The sequence below is a fragment of the Biomphalaria glabrata genome, chromosome 8 (assembly GCF_947242115.1).
Source record: "Biomphalaria glabrata chromosome 8, xgBioGlab47.1, whole genome shotgun sequence".
NCBI lineage: Eukaryota > Metazoa > Mollusca > Gastropoda > Planorbidae > Biomphalaria > Biomphalaria glabrata.
In genome coordinates, this window is record NC_074718.1 from 9,719,269 (window position 1) to 9,743,843 (window position 24,575).

The 24,575-nt window shown below is 37.7% G+C and overlaps 1 protein-coding gene across 2 annotated transcripts in view; it reads right to left on the reverse strand.

The window, feature by feature from the left end:
• LOC106074327 (hemocyanin 1-like) overlaps positions 1-20,043 on the reverse strand; it is a 41,334-nt gene extending 21,291 nt beyond the window's left edge. For both annotated transcript variants that reach the window (XM_056038394.1, XM_056038393.1), the window contains exons 1-12: positions 19,894-20,043; positions 18,233-18,500; positions 13,829-14,016; positions 11,010-11,244; positions 9,601-9,751; positions 7,799-7,934; positions 6,685-6,952; positions 5,045-5,148; positions 4,789-4,944; positions 3,609-3,718; positions 1,786-1,945; positions 1,039-1,202 (exon numbers count right to left, since the gene is read on the reverse strand). In XM_056038394.1, the coding sequence (XP_055894369.1) occupies positions 1,039-1,202; positions 1,786-1,945; positions 3,609-3,718; positions 4,789-4,944; positions 5,045-5,148; positions 6,685-6,952; positions 7,799-7,934; positions 9,601-9,751; positions 11,010-11,244; positions 13,829-14,016; positions 18,233-18,500; positions 19,894-19,929 (1,976 nt within the window). In that variant the 5' untranslated portion in view covers positions 19,930-20,043. The remainder of the gene's footprint in view (positions 1-1,038; positions 1,203-1,785; positions 1,946-3,608; positions 3,719-4,788; positions 4,945-5,044; positions 5,149-6,684; positions 6,953-7,798; positions 7,935-9,600; positions 9,752-11,009; positions 11,245-13,828; positions 14,017-18,232; positions 18,501-19,893) is intronic.
• Between the last annotated feature and the right edge of the window lie 4,532 nt (positions 20,044-24,575).

A 24,575-nucleotide genomic window follows, 5' to 3' on the forward strand; every position in this document is an offset into this window, starting at 1 on the left:
TGTGGAGCATCTACAGAAAATGCCGACTATATCATTCAAAGCTGCATACTCTATCAAGAGACCAGAACAAGACATTGGCTCCTAACCCCCTGTCCTCTTTATAGAACAAAAATTTTACGAAGAGCTGCCAGATCTGGAAACCACTGCGCAGTAGGAAGGAACACCGTCCTATTGGGGCATACTTTGCCTGGTTCCGTCCGGACTACGACTCCCGATGCCGCCACTGTGGAGAGTGCGTCGAAACAGTGTCGCATGTCTTGTACGACTGTCCCCAGTTCCGAATGCTAAGGGGGGGGGCGTGTCTGAGCAATCACTCGACTTGTATGGTAACTACGAGGCATTACGCCGTACGGCCCAGTTTCTTGTCAGAGCACTACAGAAGGAGTAGTCCTTCCTGCTCTGATTTTCAATCAGCCATTCAACACTGACCTGCATTAGAAAACAGTAACTGCATTCACCCTAAATATCTTTTCGCAATTTTACTATACTGTGCTTTCGGTCTTAAATATCCAACATCCAACAATGGATCCCAGCTCATATAGAACTAGAAGGAAATGTGAAGACTGACACACTCGCCAAGAGTGGGAGAACTAACTCACTAATAAACTCTGCATTCTATCCAGAAGATTTGAAGAAATTAATTGTAAATAAAATAATTGAGAAATGGACGAGCTCTCAACCAAATCACAAGAAAGATGACGCTTACTATAAGCTATCAAGACAAGACCAACGTCTAATCTTTCGACTCAGGACCGGACACAACAGAATGCGACAACACATGCCCCGGAAGCTCAAAATTGGAACCAGTGAAATCTGCCCATGTGGAGTATCACCAGAGAATGCCGACCACGTACTCCAAAACTGCCCTCTTTACCAAGAACACTCCAACATAACAATGAGAACGAAGAAGAAGAAGAAGGTCATAAGTATGTTATCTTTATTTAATCTAGTTAGTAAATAAGTAGAAAGCTATAAGATGAATAGTACTTAAGAGAATTCTTTGATTCTATCATAAAAATATTTTTCAAAAAAGTTTACCGTAGCTCTTGCAGCGACATCCATATGGACCAGATCTTATCTAAAAAGCTGTGATGAATGTAAAAGATTGGATCATATGCGCTGTATTCGAGGGAGGACATTCCATAAGGAGCGTTTCCTCCGACCAATGCATGGATAAGATTGTGGGCGATTTCAAACTGGACCTAGGGTAAGAGCAATAATTATAATAGCATACAGTTTTCAGGAACGTTGAATGAAAGACTATATTCACCATTTATTGAGAGCATTCAAATGAATGCTTTCTTTTGATCAATGTCAAGGACGATAAATCAAGACATAACGTTTGCCAATTATTTTATGCTGCAAACGAATAAGCTAATAAATTTGATTTCACAGTGTTTCCTTAATCTTCGGAGTCAAAGATTTTCCATTATTACTTTTCACGTCAATCAACTATTGAAAAACAAATTCTACGTTTTAAACTTAATATCACACTAGAAAAACCCAGACAATCCCTGCTTTATTAATTAGATTAATCACTTAAAGAATAGTAAGTTTTAAACTTAATATCACTCTAGAAAAACCCATACAATCCCTGCTTCATTAATTAGATTAATCACTTAAAGAATAGTAAGTTTTAAACTTAATATCACACTAGAAAAACCCAGACAATTCCTGCTTCATTAATAAGAAGAATTAATTATAAAGAAAAGTAAGTTTCAATTTTAAGATAACTGAAAAAAAAATTTGTTTGATTATATGATAATAAGTAAAAGAAATTTTTACTTCGAAATCACAAAAGTTGTCTTGCTCTAAGGCTAAGAGTACTGCGTCTTTAAGGTCATCCAGATTGACACCCTGTTCAGGCCAGCTACGGCTAGTTCTGCTTCCTGTTCTAAGAAACTCGATAGCGGCGTCATAAAATGGATTAGCCTTTGGTGAGTCTCTGTAACACAGGACATGAGGAAAAGAAATAAAATATAGAATATTTTTGAAAAATAAATGTTTAATTTGGGGATTTTTAGGACGCCACTGAGTCCACTCAACTCTGATGGACAGCTGACTTTAGTTGAGGAAAGTAAACGCGGTTGGTCGTTAGGCTGGACAAATGACATATTAGTTACCGTCGGCCATAGAACTTGACATAATTCGCCCTATAGTTTGCAAGGTCTGAAATGGGAAATTTATTTTAATTATATTGGTTTTGTTTTAAACTATTAAACTAAACACGGGTGGTGGCGACCCGAAGGCAGTTTGCAGCACCCAGTGCTAAACCCTGGCAGCACCTGCGACGCCGCTGATCCCAAAATGTATCGACAATAGCCGTTTCTTTGGATACATCAGCTGCGTGGAGAGGGGGGGAACTGATGTGTGGGCGACATCGTCCCGACCACAGCTAATGCCCAGCCTTTGCGACTGAAGGAGGCCATACATCTATAAACATGGGTAATTGACAGTCATATGAGAAACAGAATTAGGATTTGGTTCGATCCGCCTGAAGTTATAAAAAGGATCATCGCCAGTAGACATGCCAGAACGTTTGAGGTGCTGTGTTTGTCTGGCTAGAAAGATGTCTGAGAAACAGTGGAAGGGCTGTTCTTGCGAGATAAAGACAGCTGGTGCTTGGAAAGATAACTCTTCCTGAGACAGAGATTATAAAGAGTGACACGGACTGTGAAGGCAAATATCAGCGGCGAATAAAGCCGGCGATAGTGAAAGGTGAAGGAAGAGGCGGCGACAGTGATCAAGAACAAGGCAAGATTCGAAGACCAACTGAGACTCAAGTTGACGATTTAAAGTAAATTATGGCACTGAACAGGATTTTTGTGGATGCTCTAACCTCTTTCTAATGTTAACAAGCAAAAAATAAAAAGACAAAGGTTATCTAAAGGGGGGAGAACTCCGTCCTTTAAACTATATCTACCAATAATAAAAGTTATTTTTCTTTTTCGGTCTCAAACAAAATCATTAATTGCAAATAATACTTGACTGAGTGTTTTTGTTTATAGATTCATGTTTCAGTTAGGTACAAGAGTAACTGTTGAAAGTACCAACTTGATTGAAGAATGCGTGAGAGAGAAATTAGCGGTAACAAATTCTTTAAGGGACTAAATCCAACAAATTTAGCCATACGTGTGAAGCACTAGTTTCCTTTGTTGTTACTAAATAAGATAATGAATTACATTTAATTAATTGTCTAATTAGTTACTTTTTCTTAATGATTCATGTCTTGTCCATGTCAATGAATAACTGTGTGAAGTTTCAGCTTGATCCTAGAGCGGGTGTGGGAGAAATAACTTGTACGCATTTTTTACCAGACAGACAGAGTGAGCTGATATAAGCTTTGTAAAATATACACTTGAAAAAGTCAATATGTCTTAACACATATATGTGAAGGAAGAGATTTAAACCTTATAATATCACTTCCCTTTATTGGCTTTATAATTCTATTTTTGGTACAAATTTGTTTTTATTAACTAGACATTTTTGCTTTATGGAGGCCCCCTCTAAAAGGTGAATTCGTACCAAAGCACAGTCTCCATTTTGCCCTAAATCTGGACATACATTGTCCGATTGTTAAAGTAATGGAAGTAGAAACTAGCTCTCACCCGTCTTTGATCTGGTATGTGGCATCTTTGACCAGATTGGGTAGTTGGACTCCTGGCTTAGTCCAGTCCCAGTAAGGTATTCCAGTTGAAAGTCCAAGGCTATCTTCCAGCTAAAGGATATAACAAAGCTCAAATAAAAACCATAACTTTGTAGTTAGGTTTAACTAAACTGCAAACCATCATCCTAGCTTTGCAACTAAGTATCTTATTTACCTAAGCATTATCTGTGTATCTTTTTCTTATCTTATAAGTAACAGACGTTGCTTCAAAGGAGAAAATATTTACGTTTCTATGTGCTAATCTAGGTGTGTATGCTAATTATATACTTAAACCCGTTCAATGCTCTAATAATATGACATTAGGAATGAAAGAGCACTTAGCAGAATTAGTCCTAGCTTATGTCTTTCAGCGTATTGATATTATTATTATTTGTATTTTTAAGTTTTGTGTATTACTAGCCGGATAAGACCCGCGGCCTGCGGGCCTTAGTTTGGGTATTACCGATCTACTGGATTAAATTTAGATCTATGTCAAACTTGGAGAATGTTCCCATCACATTTCTTTTTATTTTGCCACGAAAAGAAAAGTAGAGTATGAAAATGGGAATTAAGCTTTCAGCCTACATATTCCTATCCAATATAAATTTCTATGAAAACGGGTTTACCCGATTTGTTAAAAAGTTTCGATATTTAATAGAGATACAATTGTGTATTTTTGTCTACTTTTAGGGCCCTCAAATTGTGGGAGGGACATTAAAATGATCTAAGGAACTTTTATGCTAAAATTTATCTAGATTGGTCAAACGGTTTTGATTTTTATTCGGGACATACATACAAACATGCATACACACATACATACGTCTTACTTTCTGCTTTATATATTAGATTGTTACAGGCGTCCTTTATTTTTTAGTCTTCTAGCCTGAAGCACATTTAACTTTAGTTATTTAATGATGGTGTTAATGTATTCAAATTTAAATTACTATAACGAAAATCTCACGGCTCTATCGTACTTTCATATCCTTCAATTTCTGTATCTGTAAAGCAGTTGGTTGTTTATGTCTGCTAATAACACACACACACACATTAATATGAACAAACATTCACACACCTTCGAAATATACTCACACGAAACATACGAATACACACACAAAAGTAAATCAAAGAACTATTTCTCATACCTGCATCACAAAAAGTCGATGCCAGTGTGGAAAGCTAGGCAGGCCGCGAATGCTGCACGAATACGTCAGTGCGACATCTGGGTTTGGGGTTGGGCACTGCCCAGGCGCACCGTGGAATGCAGCAATGGCCTGGTAGCCATTTTGAGTTCCGTTGTTCTGAAAGAAAAAAAAAGAAACGCGAAACAAGAATAGATTGTAAAGTATTAGAAATAGTTCAAAATAATTATTATAAACCAATTTAAGGAGCAGCACTGACCTGCACATTCTCCATGGCAACTCTTAGTGCATTCATTTCGTCTTCCGTTAGAAGATCTACATCTTGACGTATGATGACATCCTTTTTCTTTTCAGATAGAGGGGCTGAAAAATGCGAAATCATCAACACTATCATTTTCAACATTTACACAGTGCCGGACATAGATAATTGGAGGCCCTAGGCAAAGTAACTTTGGTGGCCCACTAATGAAAAATAAAAAATAAACAACGAAAAAACAAAATAACTAAAATTAGGCATTTCCTTAGAAACCTAGTGTACTCTAACCACAGCGTTGTGCATAAATCTCGCTATTTATTATTGTTTTGAGACCTGCGCGAGACCCCCCCCCCCCACACACACACACCAATCTCAGACCCTAAGCGGCTGCCTGGTTTGCCTATGCCTAAGGCCGGCCTTGATATTCATTATTATAATCATATTTATAGATATCACTATCGCATAGTCATCAGTATCATTATTATCATCCTCAATATCATCATCTTCATCCTTAGCATCATCATCATAATAACATTGTCATCATTATTATCGTCATCATCAATAATCATCAAACTCTTTGTGAGTGCTTGGCTCAAATCATCTCTCCCAAAGCCCTTGCACAAAGATTCTGTGATTGAGTGCAACAGTGGCGCATATCTTGCGAGCGTGTCCGCAGCTCCGAGAGTCTGTTGCCACTTGACCTGTACGGGAGATATGAAGCTTACGCCGAACAGCAGTTTTTCTCGCCAAGGCTCTACGGGAGGACTAGCCCTTCCAGCCTTGATGGAGTTCATCTCAGGTGACTGAGTGCAGGGTACGTCTCCATACAACCCATGAACGTGAGTCGTCCCAGACCTGTTTTAAATTAGCAAGTCTGAGTCAGTCAAAAAGACCATGTCGCCTCTGCGTAGAAGTTTGCCGGCCTGGATCTTACGAAACCAATTGCTCAATGACCCGTCTTGCTATGTGCGGTAATTGCTGCATTCTAAGAGCAAATCATTATTATATTAAAAAAAATATGATTTCGAATTTCTTTAAAAAAAACAACAACATTTTAAAACATATGTGAGACCACATTCCCAGAGGAGTAATAATAATGGCAATCTCTTTGAGGCCAAAGGTTGAGGCTGAGTGCGCAGTGTTTCCCATGGCTATGCAAACCAAGTGGCGACCTGCACACAATACAAACCTTGCACAATATCATTAGAGAAATCAATTAACAAGTTCTGTAGTTGTCTCCTTACATATTACTGTATAAACACACGTGTAATTTATATTATTTGAGATTATGGTGCTATTGGAGCATTGTGTAGCACTAGCCTTTAAATTTCCTTTTTTATATTTTCATAAATGGTTAGTATGTATGTGCATATAATATGCATGCTAATCAATTTAACATAAATATACAAACTTTAAAAAAATCATCCCTTTTATTAAGTGAAATTGTATCAATGAAATGATCTTTCATGTAGGAAAAACTCCAAGAAAGGACTAAAAATTTGTTTTTCTCTTTTTTTAAATTCTATTTTTGAAGCTTATTATTATTATTATTATAAGTATGGGATAGTCCATATACTAAAAACAAATATCGGGAGTAATCAGATGATAAAGTAAAATCAAATGATCAATATGTTTCTTCTTACCGTCTTGTTTTCCAACAGCTGGTCTAAATTCTACAGAAGGTTGCGGCGAAATTTCGCTTGAATTGATTTTGTCGTCTGTGCCGTACATTTCAGTCAGAACACGGAAGTTCTCATCCAGCTTAAGGCCCAGCTTCAGCACAGCTTTAGTGATGTCGTGGTAGTAGGGTCTCCTGAACATCCAAGGATGTTCTGTGGATCCCCCTAAGATGAACACATCTCCAGCTGATTCGCATGTGTCTTCTTCATCCTCGCTAGAAGTCTTGCAAACCTGGGGGAATAACATAACGTTACGGCTATGTTTTATCACGCTCACATTTGCAATGTTTTAAGTTTTTATATCACTGCCTGGTATGGCAATCTGAGCATTAAAAATAAAAATAAACTCCATAGAATCCTGGTAAAGTCATAGGCAAAAAACAAACCCCATTTTGGCAGCTGTTTGAGACAAACATCCATAAAAAAGCTAAAAAGATTCTATAAATACAAAATCACACTTTTGTGATAGTAAGTGTATGTGTTTTGCGTGGCTGGTAGTGCAGTGTGTGTGCATGTGTATGAAATGACCAGTGGACCTTGAGTGTACATGGTTGAGTGAACAGCAGTGTGTCAGGACTGTGTGTAAAAGGAAGTCAGTTTAAAGAACAAGTGGCTGGAGTAAAGAACATAAAAGATAGACTAATTAAATCCTTGTGTTTATTGAAGCTCGTGTTGTTTTAGTCTATTACATTTTTGGGTCAGGATTTTGTGACCTTACCATCACAAAAGAGATATAAGTCACCGATAGCAAAGACAAACAGACACAAACACTCTTTTCATCCCCTGGCAATCGAATCATTGCGAGGTAACTGAGGCGCAGTAACTGAGTTATAAAGCGCTTTGCTTCCGAACCGAGTGGTCCCGGGTTCGAATCGTTTTGAAGATATGGCTCTAATGGGACCTTATTTGGGAAAGAGGAAACGCACTTGGTCGCTGTGCTGGCTATAAGACACCCTCCTTAACCGTCAACCACATAAAGAGATGATGTATAGATCTCAACGTCTAAAAGGGTACTTCATTTTTTACTGTATATGTTGCATATTGGTACCTATATATTATTAGTTTTCTCCAGACTCACCTGAATGCGTAGATTGACTGATCTCTGTATTCCGTTTAATTTGAAGACGGCGAAGGCTCTGTCTGTCTTTTTCTTCATCTCAATTCTCTTCTTAATGTCGGCGATACCAAGTCCGTTTAAAGTCAACGAGTCGTAGCTACACACACGAGGACGTCACAATAGACAAACAAAAATGTTAGTGAATAACATCCGTATCTATACTTTTTTTTTACAGTCTATGAAGCAATGAAACAAAGAACAAATATCGATATCGAGGTAATTCCAGCTCTGTGGTCTTAACCTGGCACATCAGTGGAAACGCCGATAGTGGAAGCAGACATGGGAACATGGGTAGCTTGCCTGGTCCATATCGGGTTACCATAGGAGAGAGTTTCGTTTTGTTATTTATCTAATTCGGGCTTAGGATGGAAGAGAGACCTTACAAGCGTGTTCAGCAAGTCCGTCACGCCATTCTACAAGGGGACGGTCATGGTAAAATCACTGGAGTGGCGGTTCCTACACAGTTTTGTGGCCGTTACAGAATAGGAACGTGAAGAAGTTCCCCGTGAGCACTTTCTCTGGGACGCAGGAACGGAGCGAACGTTGAGGGAAGCCACTTATATTACTCGACCCAAACGTAGTAATCGTCTTTAGGAATCTTCAGATTAGATTTGGGTTTAAGAGATTCAGGTCCATGTCTTTGCTAACGGTCAAGGGAAGAGATAAAATGGCGCCTAGCATGCGCTCCGTCCCGCTACTTAAGGATCGGTCAAGATGGAGGGGCGGCGAGTGTTGGCATTTAGACAGCCAATCACTTAAAAACTTACCACATAGGTTTCCTTCCAGCAATGGAGAGGTCACTTCATCTCTGACAAAAAATGTCAAGGAAAAAACGCGAGAGTTATAATAACCGGTTATGAGTTCCTAGTCGATTATCTTAATCTGGAACGCCAGGGATGGTAGGAGGGACTCTTCAGCCTCACTGGAAAGCTACTGCTTGCCTTTAGCCGAGGAGCCCTTGGACAATAAAATTCTTTCCCGCCACAGCTTTCTCACTGGGTGCTCTGTGCTAGACAAAATGGACAAAGCAAGCTGCTAACCTGCATCTACAATCATTACATTTGCCACGGTTTAACAGTACGTGTTTAAGTTTGTTGTGTTTTGTAAAAGCATAAAAAAATTTATGACTTTGTTGCTGCTATAACTGAGTACTTTACTAAAGTGATTCAAAGTTCCAGAATGAAAGCTTTGTATTCATTGTTACAGAATCTCAGTTGTTTTGAATGAATAGTTTACATTGGTATCTCCGGCATCACGATATCGTTTGAGTGTTCAGTAATTAATTAAAAGGAGAAATCTATACTAATTTATAACATCAGAACTGCATTGTCTGATCAACACAATCTCACCATAACATTAAGACATCATCGCATGTAGCACTCCGAAATAATACAATTATGTTAATTTTTACAGTTCCGATTTAGTTTAAAACCCATTATACCATTTCAATCTATCAAAATAAAATTTACATTGAGATTGTTTTTTGTTTTATTTGTAAAATGTTTTACATGTTTCGGATGTTCCTTCAGAGTTGAAGATAGTTTACGTCCTAGTCCAAACCTCCCGCAGGACGACCGGGGATGTTTGTGGGCAGGGTTTGAACCCTCGACCGTTGATAAATCCGAACGACAGTCCAGCGCGCAAACCGCACGACCAGGCAGCCATCCATCCAAATTGTTAATAGCAATGTTAACTTTAATTAATGAAAAAGGTCTTAATCTATTATTTTGGGCCCGTTCTAAGCGTTGCAACAGTTGACCTACTTGTAGTCAAAGACGGTCTTGTCAGTCATGTTCCATCCAGTGGCTAGTAATCGGGTGTTTGGAAAAGGGTTGTCGTCCCTGTTGAACGGCTCCAAGGGCATCTGGAAACCTTTAATGTCGCAAATCTCGCAGTCTGTCTCGCAACTGGTGCCTGGGACATAGACAACGAGGAAACAGAATTGGTTATCGGTACTGTTGGATTCCCAGAGATTTAAGTTGTATTTCATGAGTGAGTGTATGCAGTTTGTGTATGAAGGTGTGTATTTAAATGCGTTCGTTGCTCCGTACAGGTTTTGTACATATTTCTAGGTTTAAATTTTTCTAGTTAATAGGTTGAAAATTCAACTATGGGACGTAGTCAATGGAAAATTGCGTAGTTTGTATATTGGCCTAGACCTATACATTTAATGGCGGTACAACACTATAGAGTTCAAGAAACAAATCGATTGTGAAAAAGAAAATCAGATAGAAACTGCTAATTAAACATTTGCAAAATATGGGTAGTGGGGAAAGAGAGAACGAGAGAGAAAGAGAAAGAGAGAGAGAGAGGGGGGGGGAGAGGGAGACATACAGAAAGAGAACTAAAGATGGAGAGAAACAAGAGACAAGGGAGAAAATAACAGGAAGAAATTCGAAGAATAAAAACAGAGCAACAGAGTTGAGAGAGAGAAAGAGAGAGAGAGAAAGATTTTGAGAAAGTGACAGAGAGAGAGAGAGGGAGAGAGATTAAGAGAAAGAGAGTCTCAGAGAAGAGCTAAAAAGCGAAATGTTTGAAAAAGTGAGATTTTATATAGAGATATTGAGAACATTTGAGAAAAAGAGAGAGTTTGAAAGAGATACAGACTTTAAGAGATATTGAGTTTTAGAGATCGACTTTGCGTTAGAGAGAGAAATTGAGATCTTGAAAGAGTTTCAGAGAGAGTTTGAAAGAGAAAATTGGAAAAAAGTGAGAGTTTTATAAAAGACATTTAGAGAATTTGAGAGAAAGAGGGAGCTTGAGAGAGAAAGAGTATATTGAAACTATAAATTTCAACTGAATATAACAATATAGTCAAAGCTACACATGTCTATGTGTGACGTTAAATTAGTGATTGTTCGTAGTTCATTCATTTATTCACTCGAATAATAATTAGCTGTCATTAAGTTTTTTTTTACTATACTATACAATAGAACTCTAAAACAAGGCTATTTGTTCTTCAGAACATTAATTCAAGAGAACAAACTTGGGAAATGTTGGATCCCACTCTGTAATTTTCATTTTATCCGCGTCCCCACACATACTAGTGTCTCAGCGCCGCCTCTGTCTCCAATTTTACATTCATATAGTTTTCAAATAATACAAATACAAAGAAAAAAAGGTATACATTTTACAAAATGTCAATATCTAGTTACAAATGGCCATACGTTACCGGGAACAGATCCTCTCTCTCGATACAAAGCTTCATACACTTCGTAGATTCGGTCAAGGTTTGCGTGATGGACGAGGAACAAAGGGTCATAGGCGGCGAAATCTATGTTCGACATGGAGTACTTGGAGGCGCCCCCTACCAGGAAGTGGATGGCGCTGTGGAGAACTTCGAGCTGCACCACAAACTGGCAATAGTTGGGATACTCCAAGGCGTGAATAATGTGCTCCATTAGATCCTGGACAAATACAAACGTTTCAGAGAATTTAACAATATTGAACTCGTAGTCCTAAGTGTATTAAATAGTGGGCCGCGTTAGGTGAGGACAAAACCAAGGAAACGAGTTTTATATTCAATCTAAATGGCATCTATGTATGGCCTCCTTTAGTCGCGAAGGAAATGAGAGGAATGCCTGGGCATTAGCTGTGGTCGGAACGATGTCGCCCACACATCAGTTCCCCCCACTCCGCTCAGCTGATGTATCCAAAGGAAGGGGTAGTGCCGATACAGCTTGGGGTCAGCGGCGTCGCAGGTTCTGCCAGGGTGTAGCACTGAGTGCTGCAAACTGCCTTAGGGTCGCCAGATCCTGATTTTTCCTCAGGGTTGACTCCCGAAGCCTTTCCCATGATTGGGTATAGCTGCAAGGCAACATAGGTTTGAATTCATATGTCTTAGAAATCTGAGCACCTATTAATTATTATAAAATTATTTGATTTTTTAAAACATATCTGAGTATATATTAATCTCTACGTCGCCCAACCATGTGAGACAAGAGGCCGACTCTCTAACTCTCGATGAAAAAGTTATGGAAACAACTTTTATTTCTACAAGTTGGACTAGAGTTACCCCACGTAACTTTCGCGGTGACAGAAAGCGCGGCTCAGAAAAAAAGGGGGGAGGGAGAACAAGTCTCTACGTCACCCAACCATGCGGTACACCACGCACGCACGCCAACACTCTCTAATCCTCCTCCCGCCCACTCCCTCCTGAACCCGCGCCTCCTTGCTCTCCAGGCATGCACACATAACCGTTTGCCCCAACCCACCCCATTTGGACAACTGTGTCTTTCAGGAAGTGTTCACCCGTCACTAAAAAGGGGCATATGCTACTTCGCGGGTCGACTCGTATTCCATAATATAAAAATAAAATTACAGGATTTTAACACAAAGGCGATAAAAAAACACCTTTCATAAAACAAATAGACACAAGAGCTCTATTGTAGCTTTGACAATCAAATTTTTAACAGAATATAACTTACTACTGTTTGATTTCACTTTCAATGTTTAATAGAAGCTTTGGTATGAACGTAATATAATTCACTACGTCGCCCAACCATGCGGGACACCACGCACGCACGGCGACTCTCTAACCCTCCTTCCGCCCCGCGGGTATATTTTAATAATCCCATTCATGTGTCGTGCACACCTAATATGCACTATGTAAACACACTATGATTGGACAGTCTACACGAGGCTCTATATGCGGAATATTAAATACACTAATACACAATAATTAATAAGCATCTCGAGCCCTTGAAATTTTATGAGCGTAGCCAAGCCAAAGGGAGTTTTGAGTCAAAATTCCCCTCCTCAAGAGGGCTTTTTAAAAAAGTTCAAGACCCCTCCAGATGGTTTTGAGTTTAAAATCCCCCTACAGAGAGTTTTGAGGTTGAAAACCTCTGTCTTCAATATTATTCTAAAGCAAACTACAGTCACCAAATTCTATGACCGTAGCTAAATGGGTTTTTGAAAAAAAAAACAACTCCAGAGATTTTTCAGTTTAAAACCCCCCAAACAATTGATTTTGACCATAAAACTTCCTTTTTCGATATAAAATCTAAAGAAAACTACAGTTACCTAATTCCAAGTCAAAAGAGATTACACATTTCTACCAGTGGCAGGGCTCCATTAATAAAGTTCAGTGAATAGTCTTATGCCAAAATTGAAAAACACTAAATGTGGCTCAACAAAGATGGCTAAGGCAGATTTTAGGAGTCAGTTATAGAGATCGGGTCTAAATCAAGGAAATCCTATGCCCCCCCCCCCCCCTGAAAAAAAATCCTGGCTACGCCCATGAGTATATGGCTAGTGAACGTAATTGTGGTAGCGTATACATTGTTTCCTCTTGTGGTGTATTGTCATGTGTAATGTAAAATCGCAAAACAAATTTCCTAACCGATAACAAAGAATATTATTATTGTTAATGTTGGCTATTGGTCTGGACAACTCAAGACCAAGACACAGCGTTAGAAAGAGGGGGAGAGACAGGGAGGAGGAGGAGTACCTGAGAGGGAGAGAGGAGAGGAGGAGAGAGGGAAAAGGACGAGAAGATGGAAAGAGGGAAACGGAGGGGGGAACGGCGAGAGATGAAGAAGGTAGGAAAGAGAAAGCGACACATAAAGGTAGGGCCGGATTTAAGAATGTGGAGGCCCCTCCACTTTTTTGAAAACCTTAACAAAAATACATTTATTAAAAAGAATAAGCCACTATTATCTAAAAGCATGACATGCTATAAAATAAAGAGAGTACTTGTACATTTTTTGGGGGTAGTAAATCCGGGGGTTTGTTTCGTATATTACGAGAACACCATGAGCGAACACTTTTAACCACGACAGTATTGTTGGGGCCATTTACTTGTAGAGGCTCCTGGGTAGTAGCCCCGCGTGGCCTTTCTGAAATCCGGCCACGCATAGAAGGACAGAGAGAGAGAGAGAGGGAGAGATAGGAAGAGAGAGAGAGAGAGAGAGAGAGAGACGGAAGTGGTGCTATTGCTTTTTTTAAAAAAAGTGAACATAAAAACAGATCTGTCTGAATATTACGTACAAGACTCCAAAGACGGCTGTCCACTGTGCGATTAGTCGCATGGATCACACCCGAGAGGCTGATGTTTGTATGGTGCCATGGGTTGTCCAGGATTTCACCCTCGAGGTTATACTTCTCGTCATCGAGGAACGCGGGCATTTTCTGAAGCGGCTTGCTCCAGTCCCAGTAAGGAATGCCAACCGTGCCACCTGTAGGTACAACCAATAGGAATGATCTATCCAAGTGTATTTGTCCAGTTTCATTTTTCGTGAAGTTGAAATGTTTTTGTAACTTAGCGTTCGTAATGTTATTTACTTCGTAATGTTATTTAAACCATGAGTCCAACTATCTGTGGAGCATCGCAGTTGTCGTGCTGTTGAACGTATACACTTTAAAGTGTAAGTTAAACAGAACATTCTGGATGGGTGCTAAGGCTTTTATTCAAATTTTAGAAAGCGCTTCTGTATATTTCATTAGGTTTAATATTAAGTGGTGAAAATTAAATCATAGATAGTGTCATATGGAGGAGAAAATAAATTATGGAGGTTATAGGTATTCAGTTCGAAGACTGCGACCTCAGATTTCCTCGTCACCTTGTTTTGTTTTAATTTGTTGTGTATAAGATAATGATGTAATTACAATAATACTGAATTTTTTTTAAAAAAAAATCATTGTACTGAGTTGATTTCTAAGTCTCCTTATTCGTGTATTTGACCATTAATGTAATTGGCTCTTAATACAACAGTTTTTATTTAATTTATTTTTTATTGAGGCATTGTATATAGTTCATGATCATTAACACTATTCATTGTAATATGTTCAGAAATTATGCAAACTTGACGATCATTGGGTTGACTATTGTCTTTTATTGTAGACACAATCGAAGTCCTTCATATTGGGATTCTTTTGAAAGGAACTGTCTTTAGTATCTGTGATTGCAATTTTCTCACATTAAGACTACAGCGTACAATTTAAAATAAGTTAGAAATCTATGTTGTAAATGTGGTAATATCTGATTAAATGCTATAATAATTCAGTACTGCTGACCAAGTGGAACCAAAGTAAACTGAACACGTGAAACCAAAGTGAACTGACCACATGGAACCAAAATAGACTGACCACGTGGAACCAAAGTAAACTGACCACGTGAAACCAAAGTAAACTGACCACGTGGAACCAAAGTAAACTGACCACGTGGAATCAAAGTAAACTGACCACGTGAAACCAAAAATAAATATGTTGAACCAAAGTAGACTGACCACGTGGAACAAAAGTAAACTGACCACGTGGAACCAAAGTAAACTGACCACGAAGTGTGCCTTGCTCCTTATATTTCTGTACCGAAAATCTTTTTAAGAAGTTTCCTTCACTTGTTTTAATATCCACTGGTCAAGGTATTACAACTTTTCGCTAGTTATCTACAACGCTTTGTTTTACAAAGCTTCTATCAACTCACTCTGTCTGTCTGTCTATCTGTCTGTCTGTCTTGTAAAAAGTTTATACACGTTATTCTCACACACCCAATGTCAGATCAAGTTGAAAGTTTGCACATTTATTTTTTGTATCTGACAAAAATGGAATGAATAATAAAAAAAGCAAATTAATTCATTCCCTATTGGTAATTAATTATTTTGATGTGCATAGAACAAGGAAAAGAAATCGTACATGACAGATGTGGTGGTATAAGTTGAATTTAGTCCCTTTCAGGAGAATGAAACTTTGAGTGAACAAGATTTGATTTTATGCATTTATAAAGCGATCACGCTAACATTTAACAAGGTACCTCTTTCTTTCAGCCGCTCCTTTTTTTTTTATTAACTTGCCCAGACAAGTGATAGGACCATAGCGTACTGAGAAAGCTAAAAGCATGAACTTGTGCTAAAAAAAACATTGGGAAAAAATATTTCCCATGGCACAGATTTATTATTGTTAATCTAGATTTATAAAAAATTTGATTACGGAATTGGTCCAAACTAATTGATACAACCACGTTTGATGTGGGCTTTTTTTTTCTTGATTTTGTTATTCTTCTGACTTCTTTACATTTTCACCACGACTAAATAACCAGTCGAGCGTGACGACATTCCTGCACCAAAGTTTAGTTTTAAAATTCTTCTTAATTTCCTATAAAATCATGTTCATTGTGTATTACCTTTGTACCTTAGCCTGCATGTGTCCGTCAGGTCCCATCATTCTGATCGTAGCTTAGAAATTAACGTTTCTTCCTTGTATTTTTAATTTGTAAATATTAATGTAGACAGCCGACCTAAGTGTAATGTACAATGTACAATAATAAATGCTTTTTATACCCGGTTAGATATCTGAATTGTCGTTCATAAGTTAAATTATTTGCAGGTCGTTGTACTAGACACATTACGTCCTTGTTAACCGTTGGCTTAACAACCATTCAACAACATATTCTGGGATATGACCTGATCGTAAGGTATGCGCTCTGCATTTTTTATTAATGTTCCAGGGTACGGGCCCATCCAAGCCATTATCCACAACCATCCTGAGAAAAGCTTTGGCTAGGTTGTAGTAAAAGGCAGTTAAATTTGTGGCTGGTCGTTGTGCTAGACCAGGGGTCGGCAACCTGCGGCTCGCGAGCCACATGCGGGTCTTTGGATGTTAAGCCGCGGCTCTTTAGTTCCATACGCAAATATTATTTATTTTATTTTAAAAAAAATGAAATTATTACGTTTCACTGGATAATACACCAAGAATCACTTTGTTTCCAAACATTTCCAGCCGAAATAGTTGAGTTCATGAATTTGGTAATCTAGATTTTTAACAGCATCTTGTCAAAAGCACTATACCATCGTCAGTTTAAAGAATTCTTAAACGAAATGGGGACTCTGTATTCCGACCTCCTTACAATAAAAGGCGAGGGCTTACCAGTGGTAAGATGTTGAAACGTTTTGCTTTGTGCTTGAATGAATTAAATTATTTAAATACATTCCTAAATGATAAAGGCATTAACCACTCTCAATTAGAAAACGTCAAATAGTTGCAAGCATTTTACTTTATGGTTAACATAACAGAGAAATTAAATGAGCTGAATTTAAAACTGCAAGGAAAGGGAGACCCACAAGGTGTTTTGGTAAAAAAAATTGGTTTGTTTTTGAAGAAAATTTTTTTTTTTTTTTTTGTAGAAGATATTCAGAGCGGTCATTTACTCCATTTCCAATTTGTAAAGAAATATGGCAATAATACCAGTGCAACTGTTGAAACGAGCTACTTCAGCACAGTTATAAACATATTATTAATGATTTGTTGACAGTTTTGAACAATTCAAAACTAACAAAACGATTGTAGCATTTATTAAAAAATTCTCACAACACAAACAGCAACGAAATCCACATTAAGCCATTTTGAATTAATACTGGATCTCAAGACATGCAATTGATTTGAAAAGTAAAGCTTTGTTGAGTGGAGAATCAAGTTGGAAGTGTTGAAGGTCCAGAAATGTAACAAAAGGGGAAATCTTTAAAAGACATGCCAGGAGATGAGGCACTAATATTCAACGCATGGAATAGTCTTCCAGATTGCTATCATAAAATGAAGAAGTTGACATTCGGAAGGCTGACTATATTCGGATCGTCGTATTCGTGCGAGCAAGTGTTCTCTTGCATGAATATAATTAAAAGTAAAATAACAAGCCAACTAATAAATGAAAATTTAGGGACGTGTTTGAATAAACAGAATGAGTTATGAGCCAAATTTATACAAACTCTATGTATATAATCTACTTTGTTTGTAACTTTATATATATTGTCTAATTTGTTGTGAAAAACACTATTTATAAAAAAATAAATATATTTTTTTTCTTATGAATAAATAAATGCGTTTCTTTTTAATAAAAAAAATTATTTATGCGAGTAGTATTTATTGTTGGCATGAAAAAAATTTTGTGGCTCTTTAAAAACGTTGAAACTTTGTAAATTGTAGTTTTTGGCTCTTCCGGCTAAAAAGGTTGCCGACCCCTGTACTAGACACACAACGCCCTTGTAATCTTCATTTCTTAAGGAACACCTACAACAAATTATACAAACCAGATCTTGATGGAGACTCGTACGATTAAAAAATACTTTAACTCTTTCTCTCCCAATCAACGATACCATCGTTGATCTTACCTCATTAAATTAAATTAATAATTAATTTTAAAAACTTGACTTCGTGTTATATAAAAAGAGCATGCATTTCCCTTTTATTCTATTCCAAATACAACATTGTCTGACAACAAACAACAAAGTTATAGAAACTTAACCCTAACAGGGGAGTGAAATAGAAATGAGCCAAATGAAGAATCCCTTCGAAACGTGGAAAAATAATAACGGAGAGAAAGAGTTAATATCACCTCAAAATTAAGTTTCCACCCTCCCATCTACTGTACGAGGATACAGTGTGAACTACACAAGTCGTTACCTTTCTCAGTTAATGCTTGTTCAAGGTGCGCAAGATACAGCCTGTGCCACTGCGGGAATGTGGGCATTCCATGCACACTACAGGAGTAGGCTACGTTACCGACAGAACACCTTGTTGGGTAGCCGTAGAAGGATGCGATATATGAGTAGCTTTTTTTTAATTGGTATTCGTACTTGACCCCTTGCAGCGACAGCCTGAGGTTTACGGTGTCTTCTGATGTCAGAGAGTCAATGTCTTTTCTAAGAATCAGGCCTCGGCAGAGATATACCTGAGTGGACATTCAAGGGGCGAAATAGATTTTGTATGAGTCCAACACGAAATATATAGGATTAAGTATCTATATTTATTATACTATCTATCTATCTATCTATCTATCTATCTATCTATCTATCTATCTATCTATCTATCTATCTATCTATCTATCTATCTATCTATCTATCTATCTATCTATCTATCTATCTATCTATCTATCTGTCTGTCTGTCTATGTATGTGTGTGTGTGTATGTATGTATGTATGTATGTATGTATGTATGTATGTATGTATGTATGTATCTGTCTGTCTGTCTGTCTGTCTGTCTATCTATCTATCTATCTATCTATCTATCTATCTATCTATCTATCTATCTATCTATCTATCTATCTATCTATCTATCTATCTATCTATCTATCTATCTATCTATCTATCTGTCTGTCTGTCTGTCTGTCTCTCTGTCTATCTATCTGTCTGTCTGTCTCTCTGTCTATCTATCTATCTATCTATCTATCTATCTATCTATCTATCTATCTATCTATCTATCTGTCTTAGCTTATGAAAGACGGATTAATTTTTGCTAATGAGACATGCATTTAAGGACCGACAGGAAGCTACTGCTATAAGCGCAAGTAGCGAAAGAGAACTCAAATCGACCCCCTGGTTAGTGTGACTAAATATGTAGGTCACTGCTGGGTCTGCGCACCACGTGAAATACTGTACCGTTATCTTTAATCTCCGGACACCAACACACGGCTCAATATTTTGAGAACCTGTGAGAAGGATTGTGGAAACGTCATAAGAAAATTAACGTCATCCTCTGACGATCAGTGATAGAGAATAATACATTCAGTGTTGCATGTCTATTGAAGCTCGAGTATGGTAGGTTGAATAAGGGGCATTAAGGGGAGGCTACCATGGGTCTGAAAGAGACAGCTGGAGAACTCAAATGACGTGCTCATACAACTGAGACCCAAGGTAAAAGCCTTTGCCAGGTACAAGCTCAGACGGTTAGACTCCCCGTACATTTCCGAGAGACACAGGATTACGAAGAATAATTTAGCCACATAACATTCTGCATGAATCCTTTATCTATGGACATTAAAGACAATGTCTTATTACGAGTCTAGGCAGGTAAAATACAATGGATGATTTTAAATAATAATATTAATAATAGTATTATAATTAAGAAGATTCTCGTTGCCTGTCAGAGAAGGGTTCTGCTACAGACCTGCCACATCACCAGAAAATTCTTCAGTTGACACTGATAAAGGGACTACAATGAATTCTGTTTCTCTTTAACGAAACTCGACCCCTGGCAGTGCCAGAGAATGAATACTCGTTCAATTCTAACATAATAATGATAATGTAAACATAATAGAAAAAATAAAGATATAAATAAATACTTACTAAAGTAGTCAGAACTAAAACACGTGATGTACCCATCTTTAAACCAGTCCATGGGCTGTACTGAGCTAATTATCGAGCAGGCAATCTTCTTTATAAGCAGTTCAACGAGTTAATCACACAAGCTGTTGGTGAAAGTTTGGGAAAGAGAAGGCTTCTTACGTTGACCGCATTGTTGAAACAATGAGTTCACTATAATTTATACTATACCTTTCGACGGAGTTGGTTATAAAATATTTGAACTTAAGTTTTATATTGAATACAACAAAAACGAGTAGACAACAACATACATATTATTTAAAATTTTAATTCGCAAAGCACTTTCTCTACTTTTTCTAAGGAAAACAAAAAAGTATGACAATTTATGGGGACGTGTGGTTGAGTGGTAGAGCGCTTGGCCTCTGAAACGAGGGGTCCCTGGTTTGAATCTCGGTGATGACTGGGATTTTGAGTATCTGGATTTTTAAGTCGCGCCAGAGTCCACCCAACTCTAATGGTTACCTGACATTTGTTGGGTAAAGTAATAGCCGTGGAAGTTGGTGGCATGACACTCTCCGTCATAGGCCATAGAAACAGATGAACTTTATCTGTCGTATAATTTACTTTTCTACTTTTCCTTTTTAGAGACCCACACAGTAGAATTTAAGACAATGTGTTTAAAAGTCGATGATTCCAATGGAACTGAGCCACTGTAGCGTCACCATTGTTGAACCCTTTTCGTTGTCTCTTGAGTGTTGACTCTGTTCAGGAGGAGGTAGCAACTAATTCCAACTACCAACTGAGGACAGGCGAAGGCCTGAAGATTAAAACATTTAATCCGGTAATGAAGGGCACCTGGCTATATCGTCTCCGTAGCTAACCAAATAAAAAGTTAGAAAGTAATGTACCCCTTCCAGACCTTGCGATCTATGGGGCAGATTATCATCTATTTCTGTGGCCAGCGTTTAACGAGTGCCATGTGGCTAACACAACCACCAGTCACCTTTGCTTTTCCCCAACCATTGTCAGGTACCTATTAGAACTGGGTGGACTCAGAGGTGCTAAAAAAATTCCAAAATAAAAAAATCCCAGTCTTCACCAGGACTCAAAGTCAGGTTTGGAAGCCAAGAGCATTACCACCCAGCTATCACTACTCTCCTATTGCTTTCTCTGACTCTTTTCTGCTAACCAAATAACTTGGTTCAAAAGTTCTCGATTAACCAGAGAAGCTAACATATGATCTAGTTTATATCTAACTCTAGTCTTTGGTTTAGTTATGACGTTATTGTCGCTGTATAAGTTAAAACCATAGACTTATATAATAAATAAGTCTGTGGTTATAACCTAACCGGTTATGGTTAGACGAAATGAATCTTAACTAGTACGCACCAAATTCATTATTGTAAAGTAGCATATCCTAACACCATGTAATGTGGGCAGTAATGTCCGTAGGCCGGATAACACCGGACCACGGGCCAGATATGGATCGTGGGTAGTTGCTCGGGTACCTCTGACATGAGTCAATTTTAGGGGGGGGATTTCAATTCAGAAAATAATTGCACTTTGAGACTGAATTTTGTACACCTGGATATTTAGAACCACTGGAGATAGACCGCCATTGAAATGAGCTCCACTTATCTTGAAGACTTGTAGACAGGGCAGGGCCGGATTTAACAGAGGGCAGAACTCTACCGCCCCAGGGAAATGGTCTCCACAAAAGCGATAATAATATATCCCCGATTTTTTACCGCCAACATTTTAAATCTTACGTGAGCTGGTAACATTGTTGTGATAAAGAAGTGTCCGCCTGTAGCAGGCACGGAATATGTAAATGCAGCTCCGAAATTACGACAATTTGTCAACCAAGGGTCTTACACTCCACAAACTCAAATATATTTTCTTAAATCTAAAATATACATATTTGTTTTTAAGGAGAGCTAGATTAAAGTAAAAGCTACTCCATTTTGTATTTTCTAAAATAAAGCATGCTTTTACATATAAGTATTATTATTCATAAGTAGATTTTTATTAAAGCTTATTTTGCTTGATATTGAATAAAGGAAATGCATTCTACATTATTGAGATATATAGTTGTAAGTGCGGATTTCTTTCCCATATATAACTTTTCTTATTTACTTGATTTGTTATATTTTGCTTGTGTTTTTACATAGTTGGCAACATTTGGGGCTCAAACGACCGTCCTTGACATTGTTTAGTTTGACGTGAACAGCTCCTATAGAGTTTAACCATTCTCTCCAACTCAAGCTTCATATCATCCTCCGAGTAATGGGAAGATAAAATACCTCCAGTTTTGTGGTAGGACTATTGACATCTACTTCTCGTGACTGTGTTGCTCCAACCAGATAGTTTATTGGCTAAACTAATTGCCTTATTGATTGATTTTAATTAAAACCCAGTGGTGCTCAATCTACGGCCCGCGGGTCATATCCGACCCGTGACAGATGCTATCCCCCTCACGCTGCGAAGCTCCTACCCGTTCCAACAATGAAATCTCAGGGTTCTCCCTAATTAGAAGACAAATGTGACAAATGTATGCCGTAGTGCGGACGTAACCTGTATGTGGAAACTGCAAGCGGCCCCCAGTTCAAAAATCAAAATAGATTGGGTAGCACTGAGATCAATTAAAAATGATGACTTGAATCCTTTAGTTAAAGTTACATTACGAAACAAAATACAAAGGCCTATTTTGTACTTGTATGGGAGATTGCTTATGAGTTGTAGTTAGTCTGTCGTTGGTTTGTGGCACAAGAAGGATTGTACAAAAGAACCGAAGAAAGCGTATCTAATTGTTAATTTAAAAAAAAGTTGAAATGGCAAGAATAGACTTCTTTTTAAAACAAACTTGAATATAACTTTTATCTATAAATATACACAGATTGAACTTGAAATGATAATAGTAAAACAAATGAAATGACAATTTAAACAAATTCAAACTAATTTCTTTACAGTCTCAGGTCTCTCGCTTCGTCTCACATTTAATTCACCGCTGCCTGGTCGTGCGGTTTGCGCGCTGGACTGTCGTTTGGATTTATCGACGGTCGAGGGTTCAAACCCTGCCCGCTCCCATCCCCCGTCGTCCTGCGGGAGGTTTGGACTAGGAAGTAAACTATCTTCAACTCTGAAGGAACATCCGAAACATGTAAAACATTTTTTTAAACAATTCTTAGCCACGTGACTCCTGTCCAGACCAATCGTTCTAGAAGGCCTGAACACTGACCTGCAACGTCACAACCTGTGGGCAATGGAGACCAATAGCTCGTTCAGGCCTCCTATAACGATCGGTCTCGCTTCTATTCACATCAATTATCACAGATCATGTCGTGGTTTCATCAGAAGCCCGTCAACCAATCGCTAACCTTTCGTCATTGGTACATAGGAATACCACGAGTATGAGAGAACACACACTAACAACACTTGAGTTACTGACACTGATAGTGTAACTGCTAGAAGTGCAATCTAGTTTTAGCTACTTTGTTGGCAATAGCTGTTTTATACATTTGGAGTCCTCGTTTTTTAGCGGTCCTCGAAAGGAGAATAGCTGCTATTTTGTATGGAATGTCCGTCCGTCCCGTTTAGATCTCGTAAACTAGAAAAGATATTGAAAATCCGACATCATATTTAAGACTTTGTAAACATCTGATGCAACGGCAACTTTTTTTTTACTGAAAGCGAAAAATTTAATTTTTAAAATCAACTTTGCTAGCAGTTTGATCATAAAAATACATCATTTTTCCAACTATTCATTATTAATAATTAAAAAAAATAATCACGGGGGACTACTATATTTCGAGTACACATATGTTTAACGTTTTAAGAGTCTTTATAAAAATATATTTAAAATACAAAATTAAGTAATTTCTGTCAGACTAACTATATATTTAGAAAAATAAAGAACTTTTTTTTAAAGAGAAAAAAATATATTTAGTATGCATATAAATGGAACGTAATTTAAAACATCCATTAAAAAGTATTTTTACATAATAAAAAAAAGAGTTACACTGAGCAGTACACTAAATATCCACACGAATTATCATTGTAACCTTGTTTTCTATCTTTTAATATTTTTATTTTAATTTCTGGTAATCTGCTTCTTTATAATTTCTTACTTTTTTGTTGAGTTTTTCATAATATTGCCAATACATTTCTTCATTTCTCTTCACCTTTTTCTCTATTACTGAATTGCTCGGTTTATTTTTTAAAAATATGTTATTATATTTTAAGTTGTACAATGGAGGTATTGTCGTTAAAAAATGTATTTTTTTAAAATTCTTTTCTTGTCTATATAGAGGAAATTATGTGGAATCCAAGGGAAATAACAGATCTAAAGCTTTAGGCAAGTAATTAATATACAGTGAGTTGTCTCCCTTAACCCACACCTGTTGGAAGCATATTTCAAATACTTACAGCTTGATACACACCTTACCTTCTTATCTTATAAATCTTATTATAAAACGAATATAATTACGTCTCCGTATGTCTCTCTAGTCGTGCTTGTTAATAAGAGACTTGAGCTCTACTAAGACGCTGATTTCTCTCTTGAATAATAAGCACGTAGAATTGAAGAGCCCCAATATGGCCGACATGTGCTGCTTGACATGATTAAAGAGTTGAGGAAGGGAAAAAAACAACTCACGTCTGCAACATGCTTTAGCAGCTCTTCGTATTTATCTCCCTTTCCAAATTCG